General features: G+C 34.3%; 1 protein-coding gene across 1 annotated transcript in view; it reads right to left on the bottom strand.

Annotated features, from left to right (window-relative positions):
• The window catches only part of LOC125675157 (E3 ubiquitin-protein ligase rnf213-alpha-like), a 204,074-nt gene that overhangs the window by 122,184 nt on the left and 69,160 nt on the right, over window positions 1–12,730 (bottom strand). Inside the window, 3 exon segments of the mRNA XM_056158173.1 lie at window positions 6,984–7,272; window positions 8,344–8,414; window positions 10,492–10,690. Coding sequence (XP_056014148.1) covers window positions 6,984–7,272; window positions 8,344–8,414; window positions 10,492–10,690 — 559 coding nt within the window.

The raw sequence follows: 12,730 nt of genomic DNA on the forward strand, positions 1-12,730 counted from the left end.
TTCCGTGCATGATCAAGCCACGCCCATAGAAACGTGCAGATCATTGAAACCACGCCCTTAGAAACATACAGACCGTGCAAGTCATTTCGGCATGGGATGTACGTAGGACAGGTAAACATTGTTGGGAATTTATTTCAAAATGTCTATAAGAAAATCCAATGCCACTTTCTCACCCTTCAATGGTAGTTTCTAGCAAGTGCAGATCGAGACATGTATAATATCTCTGCCTTCGTTATTTTTTTTTTTTTTTTTTTTTTTTTTTTTGGTATATAGGAATTTAATAATTCATTTGCCTTGTTACATTTGTATGATCAAGTTTCCCTTTTTAAATGAAAAATATTTTCATCAAAATCATTTATTGGAACTCTCTGCATAATGCAAAGACTGACCTGTGATTAACTTGTATATTCTACGCAAATTCCAAGGCCCCCCCCCCCTTTTTTTTTTTTTTTTTTTTTTTTTTTTTACATCGTACAAAAGGTGTGAAAATCGGCGGGGGGAGGGGGGGGGCACGGCAATTGAAATATGACAAAAGAGGTGTTTATATCTTTTGTCTCTCAAAACTGAATGTTAGAGTTTTCCATAGGTTTAAGATTGAGGCAAATGTAACAATTTAATTAAAATTGGATGTTAGATCCGCTCCAATATCGCATTATTTATTTTATCTTCATTTATATGATTTATTTCTCAATTTATTTCAATCATATTTTGATTGTTTCTTTTGGTTTTGTATCTTCCTTTCTTATCCAAGATGACAGGTTCTTATCGACTGGCTAATTCTATGTTTAGATGCACCCCCCCTCCCACCCGAGAATATGTTCCAGTCTTACGAGAATTTTTTAAATCATTGTATCTGTTGTCATACACGTATGTAAAAATGTATAGGTTTATTCAAGATCTGTCTTTGAAAAGAGGCCTGGAAATACAAATTACACACGTGTTTTAACGACACTCAGATGAATGTACAAAATAGCGATACAGACGCGACTTTTCCAATGAATTTAATAGAGCAATGAATAAATAAAGTTAAATAATAAATATTCCATGACGATACAATTTATGCATGTTTTTCCTTTATTTCCGAAGTTAAAAAATATCCATTTCCTTTTATTCCAATATGTTCGTAAGTCATTAAACTATTCCTTGTTTAAACTAACCCCATGATAAAACAAATAATGCCGGGAAAAAAAATCAAAGCATGCAGGTCATGTCTAGCGTTTCGTGCAGACTGTTCACAACCCTCTCCCCGCCCAAAAATATTTCAATCTTTCCCGACGAGAAGTTTCTTTAAATCATTTTATCTGTTTTCATACACGTACACATGTATATAAAATGTATAGGTTTATTCAACATCTGTCTTTGGGAATATACAAATTGCAAATGTATTTTAACGACACTCTGAATGAATGTACACAATCTAATTAAAATCAGACTTCTTAGATCCGCGTCGTATACTCTGCATAAGTAGATTTGACATAACCCAATTAGGGGTCATGTTCAGATGAACTTTATGTCAGTCAATCAGCGCGTCGGCTTTGAAATCGTCGGTGTTCACAATTCAAGGAAAGTGGCTGCGATTGTTTGGTTTGAAAGAAAACATATCGCAGCTAGATGCAACATCACAATGCACCGTTTACGTCAACTAGCGTTATATTCCTCGCGTTATTTACGTAAACCATCTTGAAAATTATTCAAATCATACCCATCCCTATTCATACATAAATCGGAATTCACGATTAATTTAATTTGGGTGTATTTCATATCGTACGTTTTGTTGTTTGCATGAACAGAATAGATTAGGCATTATTGCAAAAGTTTAAAATTCGTTATGCGAGAATATACAATTTTACAGTGTGGAATAAACTTCGTGGGAGAGAGATTACAGCAATTTATTTACGAATTGCCAGGAACCGCCTAAATAGCCATCATTGTCTGTATGGCACAATCTGACTGGCTGATAGTTCTCATGAATATCCCAAGCGAAAGGTCATGCGGACATGACCCCCAATGGGGTTATGTCAGATCCTATTATAGCGATTGTGAGCGTATCCTAGGATCTGATTTTGATTAGATTGGAATGTACAAAAATAGCAAAACAGACGCGACCATCTTATATTCAGTTTCAATGAATTTAATAGAGCAATGAATCAATAAAATTTGATTATAATCAATCTTCCGTGACATATGATTTTTGCCTATTTTCTTTCTTTCCGAAATAAAAAAAAATTCATTTGTTTTCATTCCAACATGTTCATTTAAAGGGACTGATCGATTCACGATTTTACCCAAAATTTTGTTTTCACTTTTAATGATCAAAATCTAATGTCTAATGTGTTTCAAAGATTTCACATGAAAATTAAGGTTATACATCATCACAGAAGCTCATTTTATAGAGTTTATTATCTGTTTTGTAAACAAAGATTGCGGTATGTTATTGTTTACGAAATTTCAAAAGAAATGGATATCGATCTAAGTTTATTATATATCTTTCACATTTCAAGCATTTTGGGGGTAGAATGTGTCATCTAAAAGTTAAAATTTGTGATTATGCAAAATTAAGATGAATTATATTACAAAATCAATATTTCACTTGTTTGTTTACATAAAAAGACTCGAGTCTTTGTTTACATAACACAGATTTAAGCGTGGAATATAGCTTTTATTCTTGCATTCAGAAGGTCAAAATTTTGGCTGTCAATATTAAATGAGTTATATTTTTAATGTTTAACATCAAAAATGAAAAATATTTTTATCAAAAATCATGAACCAGTCCCTTTAAGTCATTGATCTAATAAGTAAAAATGAAATTTACCACGTCGTACATGAGCAATCGTTTTAAAATGAATCATCATCATTTCTTTCTCAACTTTTTTTAAATATCTAGAATACTGCAATTATATTGAAACTATTTAACCAAATATTACCGAAAAAAATCACAGCATGCAGGCCACGCCTACCGTTTCGTGCAGACCGTTCACAAAGCGTGCAAGCCACGCCTACAAAGTTGGCACAAAACATCCTTAGGTAAAGGGAATTCTAAATTGTTAAAATAAAGGGCCAGGCCACCTTCCAAGGGGAGATAATCAAGAAAAGGTAAAAATAGGGTAGGGTCATTAAAAAATCTTCTTCTCAAGAACCACTGGGCCAGAAAAGATGAAATTTATAGATAAGCTTTATTAGGTAGTGTAGATTCTAAATTGTTAAAATCATGGCCCCCAGGGGTCGGATGGGGCCACAATAGGGGGTCAAAGTTTTACATACAAATATATAGGGAAAATCTTTAAAAATCTTCTTCTCAAGAACCACTGAGCCAGAAAAGTTGAGATTTATATGAAAGCTTCCTTATATAATGCAGATTCTAAATTGTTAAAATCATGGCCCCCGGGGGTCGGATGGGGCCACAATAGGGGGTCAAAGTTTTACATACAAATATATAGGGAAAATCTTTAAAAATCTTCTTCTCAAGAACCACTGAGCCAGAAAAGCTGAGATTTATATGAAAGCTTCCTTATATAATACAAATTCTAAATTGTTAAAATCATGACCCCCGGGGGTCGGATGGGGCCACAATAGGGGGTCAAAGTTTTACATACAAATATATAGGGAAAATCTTTAAAAATCTTCTTCTCAAGAACCACTGATCCAGAAAAGCTGAGATTTATATGAAAGCTTCCTTATATAATGCAGATTCAAAATTGTTAAAATCACGGCCCCCGGGGGTCGGATGGGGCCACAATAGGGGGTCAAAGTTTTACATACAAATATATAGGGAAAATCTTTAAAAATCTTCTTCTCAAGAACCACTGAGCCAGAAAAGCTGAGATTTATATGAAAGCTTCCTGATATAATGCAGATTCTAATTGTTAAAATCATGGCCCCTGGGGGTCGGATGGGGCCACAATAGGGGATCAAAGTTTTACATACAAATATATAGGGAAAATCTTTAAAAATCTTCTTCTCAAGAACCACTGAGCCAGAATAACTGAGATTTATATGAAAGCTTCCTTATATAATGCAGATTCTAAATTATTAAAATCTTGGCCCCCGGGGGTCGGATGGGGCCACAATAGGGGGTCAAAGTTTTTTTTTTTTTTGTTTTTTTTTGTTGTTTTTTTTTTTGATATAGTGCAGATTCAAGTTCGTTAAAATCATGGACCCCGGGGATTGAAGGGGGCATCAAAGTTTTACATACAAATTTATAGAAAAAATCTTTTAAAATCTTCTTCTCAAGAACCACTGAGCCAGAAAAGCTGAGGTTTATATGAAAGCTTCCTGATATAGTGCAGATTATAAATTGTTAAGATCATGGCCCCCGGGGGTCGGATGGGGCCACAATAGGGGATCAAAGTTTTACATACAAATATATAGGAAAAATCTTTAAAAATCTTCTTCCCAAAACCACTAAGCCAGAAAAGCTGAAATTTATATGAAAGCTTTCTGATATAGTGCAGATTCAAGTTTGTTAAAATCATGCCCTCCTGGGGTAGGATGGGGCCACAATAGGGGATCAAAGTTTTACATACAAATATATAGGGAAAATCTTTAAAAATTTTCTTCTCAAGAACCATTGGGCCAAAGAAGTTCACATTTACATGAAAACTTTCTGACATAGTATAGATTCAAGTTTGCAAAAACCATGGCCTCCAGGGGTAGGTTTGGGGCCATAATAGGGACTACGGTTTTACATGCAAATAGATATGGAAAATCTTCTGATATGGACCAAGGTGACTCAGGTGAGCGATGTGGCCCATGGGCCTCTTGTTCCCTATATATTTGTATGTAAAAATTTGATCCCCTATTGTGGCCCCATCTGACCCCCGGGGGCCATGATTTTAACAATTTAGAATCTGCACTATATCAGGAAGCTTTCATAAATCTCAGCTTTTCTGGCACAGTGGTTCTTGAGAAGAAGATTTTAAAGATTTTTCCTATATATTTGTATGTAAAACTTTGATCCCCTATTGTGGCCCCATCTGACCCCCTGGGGGCCATGATTTTAACAATTTAGAATCTGCACTATATCAGGAAGCTTTCATATAAATTTCAGCTTTTCTGGCTCAGTGGTTCTTGAGAAGAAGATTTTAAAGATTTTTCCTATATATTTGTATATACAACTTTGATCCCCTATTGTGGCCCCATCCGACCCCCGGGGGCCAGGATTTTAACAATTTAGAATCTGCACTATATCAGGAAGCTCTCATATAAATCTCAGCTTTTCTGGCTCACTGGTTCTTGAGAAGAAGATTTTTAAAGATTTTTCCTATATATTTGTATATAAAACTTTGATCCCCTATTGTGGCCCCATCCGACCCCTGGGGGCCATGATTTTAACAATTTAGAATCTGCACTATATCAGGAAGCTTTCATATAAATCTCAGCTTTTCTAGCTCAGTGGTTCTTGAGAAGAAGATTTTTAAAGATTTTTCCTATATATTTGTATGTAAAACTTTGATCCCCTATTCTGACCCCATCCGACCCCCGGGGGCCATGATTTTAACAATTTAGAATCTGCACTACCTAAAAAAGCTTATCTATAAATTTCATCTTTTCTAGTCTAGTGGTTCTTGAGAAGATTTTTTAATGACCCTACCCTATTTTTACCTTTTCTTGATTATCTCCCCTTGGAAGGTGGTCTGGCCCTTTATTTTAACAATTTAGAATTCCCTTTACCTAAGGATGCTTTGTGCCAACTTTGGTTGAAATTGGCCCAGTGGTTTTTGAGAAGAAGTTAAAAATGTTAAAAGTTTACAGATGGACGGACAGACGGACGGATGTCCGAATACGGGTGATCAGAAAAGCTCACTTGAGCTTTTAGCTCAGGTGAGCTAAAAAGGACACAAATGCACAGCATGTAATAAGTAAAAATAGGTCAAGGGAGGAAAAGAACTGTTATACAGTTTGACTTTTAAAAAGAAAATATAAAAACTCATGTCATATGATATTTACGCAAAGCTAAACACTCGAATTATCAACCAAAGGCAAATGAACTGATGACATCTATTAAAGGTGCTGCAGTCATGTTAGAACAGTGAGTTAAGTAATGCCATATGTAAAAGGGTTGTGTAATATGAATGCACAGGTCTATGAAAATATTGTACTGTTCATCATTCCAAATAGGAAAATGGTTTATTAAGTAAAGAATGACTCGTATAAATGTCAGTAATGCTAAACTGCGGCAGTTATTTGTCTTGGTTAACGAAACATCAAACACGTTGACCTTATATTTAAATATAACATGCCAGTCTATTATTGGAAATCAGCGTTTTCCATTTAGATTTAGTCGGCCGTATCGTCAGCAAATACACTATACCTCTTTAATGAGTAAGTTATTTCTTGAATTTAAAGAATATAATTTTAAAAATGAAACTTCACTATAAGAGTAATTTTGATATTTAATCTTGAATTTAAGTGACTCCTGGGTACTGTGGAGGCTTGTTGTTCGGTGTGAATAGTGGGGCGTGCCAAGGAATTGTACAGTTCTTATTTTTTGACACAGAAAAAACATTTTTTTTTTCTCTTTGTTGCATAAAACGAACTCCTTAGATCGCCTCTCTCACCGTCTTGTTATGACGTACATCAAAACATAGACATGACATCACACTTCGTCTCACCCTGCCTTTTATCAACATTGCACGGTGCACTGTATTTTGGAGCTAGGAGACCACAAAATTGGGATGATAATCCACGTCAGTTCACAAGATCTTCGTAACATGTTGCATTTTAAAAATTATTACGCTCCCAAATTTTCAGTCACATGCTTTAAACTAGTTCATGATATGTTCATGATCAATATGAACGGATTGTGTTGCGTGCTGAAATTGGTTGGTTCATAGAGAAAAATGTGATTTCTAATATTAATAAATATATGGCCATGATTAAAGTTTTTGCAGACTAACAGACCAAAAACTATAAGCCCCCGAATCTTCGATTATGGGGGCATATAAAAACATATAAACTAAATTGCTTAAAGTTAAACTGCTTACCTTTAAATCTTCCTTCACTGTGTAGTAAAAATTGTATCTATCCAACCAATAACCAATCCACTTTCTTTTATCCTCCATTGATGTTAAATGAAAATCTTTTTTCTTAAAGTTCTTTGCAATTTCACAATCTTTTGTCACCAATATCTCAAATGCAGCTAAAGACACCATATAAGCTTCAACCGTTCTGGCCATCAATCCAGTCTCTCTCTGATGTTTTGTGTATGCTATATAGACCAAATCACCACCAATCTTTACAGACAAGTAGGCACTGCTTAACATATTCTTAGAGCTGAAAAATCAAATGTTACACAAAACTTACTGTGTCAAAATTGACATGAATTCCTGAGACCATTAATTTCACAATTTTGATAAAGGCATAAGTTCATTTACAATACATTTCACTAGATATTCAATACACAGTCGGTTATGCCATGGTTTTGCTAATGAAAAACAAGATGTATCTGTGAAACACTGATGCAGGCCTCATAAGACAGCAAAGTAATTCTGGTACCAAAAGAAAGGTCTTGTCACAAGGAATACACCATGCACACTATGAAATATGTATGAAATATGAAAACCATAGTACTTAGACCTATTAAAAGTTATGGCCTAAGTTAAATTTTCAAAAGTACTCCCACCTCTGCTGACACACTTTTAGCATTGCTGAAACATTTCTTAATTACTGAAACATTAATAAAACTAATAATGACCAGTGATTCTTGAGAAGAAGAATTTTATAGATTCTTTATGTATATATTCCCATGCAAAATTTTGATCTATTGTTGCCCCACCCTACCTCCAAGGACCATTATTCAAACAAACTTGAACCTGAGGATAATTGCCAACCAATCATGGCTCTATTGTTCTTAACAAGATTTTCAAATTCTCCCCAATGTCAAACTTTGATTCTGTGCAAATCATCCTAGGGAATTAATTCGACACAACTTGAATCTATACTAGTCTACTTGAGAATATTTTACATGTCTAATCCTGCATGGCCATGCTGCTCTTGAGAATAAAAAATTTCTCCTATATATATTCATATGTGAAACTTTGATCTGCTATTCAACCCCCCCCCAACAGTATTTCAAAGGTCATAACTGATCATGTCTATGTTTCATGACATTGAACCTGTTATGCATTTTATAACCATTGAAATTGCAAACGGTAAAATGTAATAATATGAATCTATTTCTAAAAGCCTTCTAAAGAAAAATTTGAAAATTCTTTTCATAATAAATTAAGGGTGAATTCAATTCATACCCAAGTATTGAGTTGCAATTTTAATTCTTATAGTAAGATGATAAGAAAGAAACAACATTGAATGAGAAACATTCATGTAGTAAACACATATACATACATTTCTTCAGCATTTTTATCACAGTATTCTCTAAGCTGTGATGTGACAACTTCAAGGCAAGCATACATCATCTAAAAGAAAACAAAAAGCATATAGTAGTTATCCTTCAAGTACTTGATGAATTATCAAATGTACTCTCGACTGGTAATTATGATAATCAATAAAACTGGCTGTACAATGTATATGCAGGCATGTATCTATCGTTTCATTTGATATATATTTTAAAATGGAAGGAAGGGGGATGGAAGTAAATTAACATATACAAATATACGTGCCTTATTAAATTCCACATGGGAATATTTACATTTATGTAATGTAATCAATAGAAATAGAAAACAAGTCTTCATTCTTTAAAAAACAAGAGCAACGTCAACGTGGCAAAATACGCCCGTAGATTTTGCTCAAGAAAACATATTTTAGTGGGATTCATATTTTAGTGAAGTTACCACTGGCCTCTGTGAGCTAATTTATTATCATGGTGATTAAATATACCAAGTTATAATATCCAAGAGCTTATGGTTCGGTTTGTATCCTCCCCACAAGGTTTTCCTTATAAGTGATACTACAACCTTGACCTTTGACCTTGAAAAACAATAGGCACCTTCCTCTCATCATGATGATCAAATATACCAAGTTATAATACCTTGGAGCTTACGGTTCGGTTTGTATCCTGCCCACAAGGTTTTCCTAAAAAGTGATACTACGACCTTGACCTTTGACGTCTGACCTTGAAAAACAATAGGCATCTTCCTCTCATCATGGTGATCACTAACAATTTTCAATGCATTTTAATGTTTTGTAGTAAAATATCCAGAAGTGTCCAGATTAATGGCGTCCAGATTACCGAAGCTCCACTGTACATATTCCTATATAAAACTTAGATCCCCTACTCTGGTCCAATTTTACCCCCATGGGTCATGATTTGGATAAACTTCAATCTGCACTACCTTGGGATGATTGCATATTAATGCGAGTATTCACGACCCTGTTGTCATCGAGATTTTCCCCAATATATTCCCATGTAAAACTTTGATACCCAATCACGACACATCCTACCCCCGGGGACCACAAATTGATCAAATTTGAATCTGCACTGGGAATGCTTTCATACTTATATGAGTAATCATGGCCCTGTTGTTCTTGAAAAGATTTATTTCTAAAGATTCGCGCATCATCCTCTACAGTGTACATGTATATCTCCTTTTAAAACTCTGATCCCCTGTTGGGGCTCCACTCTACCCCCGGGGGCCTAATGATTTGAACAAACTTCACATGCACTACCTGAGGATGATTGCATATTAATATGAGTAATCATGAACCAGCTGTTCTGGAGAAGAAGAGTTTTAAAGATTCATCCTATATATCACCATGGAAACCTTTGATCCTCTATTGTAGCCCCATCTTGAAGTTACCCACCAGGACCATGATTTGAACAAAATGGAATCTACACTGTCAGGAAGCTTTAAAATAAATTTTGACTTTTCTAGTCTAGTTATATGACCCCACCCTATATTTGCCTCTTATTGATTATCTCCTCTTTAAAGGAATCATACCCCTTCATTTGAACAAACTTGAGTCCCCTTCACCCAAGGATGATTTGTGTGAAGTTTGATTGAAATTGGCCAAGAGATTCTTGAGAAAAAGATTTTTTAAAAATGCCACAAAATTTTGACCAATTCTCGATTATCCCCTAAAAGGCATTGTCGGATACCCACGGCTGATCTTATCTTCTACTCACGAAGATGCCAATAAGGGTGTGACACTTCATTTGAAGCAATCAAGCATGTTTTGTGGTAATGTGGGGTGAAATTAGCTCTATGGTTCTGGGGGTGCAAGTCAAAAACGCATGCTGAATGTGTATTGATGAACATACTATACTGACACCAGACATAAAGTAATCAGAATAGCTCACTTGAGCTTTCAGCTCAGGTTAGCTAAATTGAAGAAGAGTTTTACACATGATAGACATTAACATTATATGCCCATTTTGGTCCTGCACTAGAGACTTGCCTCCTGTCCTAGGGTTAATGAAATTCAGAATTTGCCATTTTATTCCTAAGATCATGAACATTTCTCCCAACAAAAAAGTTATTCTACAGTATGATTGATCATGGGCAATGGGGAAGGCTTTAGTAATTTTATCATTACCTTTCGCTTTGCATCTCCTTCGAAATAATTCTCTGTATTGAAGAAATAATAAAGCCCAGCCAAAGTGACTTCAGGTGGCAATACTTTGGATTTCACTACTTCTAATTTGTCCAATTTTAATACAGCCATAAAAGACCTTGGTAGGTAAAAGTCCATTTCAAACATGGGCTCCAACTTTTTCAACATAACCATAGGTTCTCTGCAAAACATCAAACATTAGAGATGCACATACTTTGTGGTCTTAGGCTTTCCTAAAATTCAATTCTATACATACAGTCCTTGAAACATTCTACTTTCCGATTTTGTCATTCAATCACCGTTTCTTCACCGTTCACAAAGCATTCAGTGTTTGCTCACTGGGCATTCACTGTGCACTCACTCTTCACTAATTTCTTCAGTCTTTATTTTTTTCTATTCATTCGAAACATCCGAGTAAAAATTTCAAATTTTGGGCCATTGAATTCAAAGTACTTATTTTTGAGAAGTCATTGAAATAAAATTCTTCAAAAAACAATGATGATAAAAAAGAACAATATCTATAATTAATAATGTAAATAAAAGTGTAATGGTATTTTTCAATTGATTAAAAAATAGGTTTTAAAATAATATTAACTGATATAGTTCAACTGTATAAATTTCTGTAATAAATAAACAGATCGAGAATGACTAGTCACCACATCTAGGCATTTGATGAAATTATAATTAACTTCTTGAATTGACATTTATTTCTTTATCATTTTATCATTTATTGCTATCTATTTTTTCTTCATGCAAAAATCTTCAATAGCATTTAAATAAATTAAACATACATACATTACAATGTGCATGTACCAGTACATGTACAAATGTATCGTCTCATAATCGAGTCTTTATAGTTATTTTTTCTTTTTTCAGGAAGTGTTCAAAACAGAAAGCAATATAGCTTTTAATCAAGTCTGGTGATGTCGGCATTGCAAAATTTATCAATTGATTAAATTTCCTTATCTTTTTTTTCTCAACAGAATATGTAACAAGTAAAATGCAAGAAAAACATCTGAGACTTCCTGAATTGTTCCTCTGCTTTAAACGATTGGTCACCATTCACTTAGCACTCACGTTTAAACTTTATTTGCGCCATGCATTCGCACTGTTCACTTACCATTCAAGTGGTAAAGTAAACCATTGCTGGGACTGTATGAATTGCATAACTATATAGGAATCACTGTAATTGGTTATTATTACATGCATATAAAACCTCAGAATCTTTAATCATTTCATGAAACATAAATATAACAATGAACAAGAGGCCCACAGGCTTTATCGGTCACCTGAATACTAGTGAAAAAGTATCACTACTTCCATGGGCTATGAAATCTAGAAAAAAAAATCCTGTTCTGAATATTTTAGCTAAATTCTAATGTTCAGCAACAGTATAAAACAAGATGTGTTCTTAAAACTTCACTGCCCTCAAAAGTGCATACACTGATGAAAGGCTTTCAATAATAGGTGTATTAAATTAAAACACCAAAATATATGACTAATTTGGACTCATCCTAAAGTCATAACCCTGCATGGTTATGAAATTCACCATTTTTTGTACATCCTTTTATGCTATTTCTAAGTATGCACTTAGATTTTATACAGTATCAGCAAACTTACACATAAATACTATATATACTAAGTTTGGCCCCACCCTGGAGTCAAAACCCTTACTCTGGGGAAAATCAAATTTACAATTTTGGTATAAGACTACCTGCTCTAACCATTTAGTTTTAATTTAGTATCAAAAGCACTAAAGAAAATGTTATTTAAGTGTTTTACACATAAACACTATATAACAAGTTTGGCCCCGCCTTGGAGTCAGAACTGCTACGCCGGGGATCATGAAATTTACAATTTTGGTAGACTCCTGCCTTCCTGCTCTACATCACTATGCATTTAGTTTTTCTTACATGTGTGAGGTCATTGAGAAAAAGATTTTTGAAAATTTGTCATTTTGGGACAGTTTTTGCCCTGCCCCCATAGACCCCAGGGCCGGGATTCATAAAAGTTTTTAGCAAATACTTAAGTGTTAAAGAATACTTAAATCTGAGAATTTACACTTAAATTCTCAAATTACCACTTAAGTGTATGTGAAATACTTAAGTGTAATTCTTAAACATATTTAACACATAAGTATTGACTTTAAGTTAAGTGTCCTAGGAAGGTGGCTTAAATAGATAAGAAATACTGAAGATTTTTTTTATCTGAAAGAGAAAAT

Source organism: Ostrea edulis, chromosome 3, assembly GCF_947568905.1.
Source record: "Ostrea edulis chromosome 3, xbOstEdul1.1, whole genome shotgun sequence".
Lineage (NCBI taxonomy): Eukaryota > Metazoa > Mollusca > Bivalvia > Ostreida > Ostreidae > Ostrea > Ostrea edulis.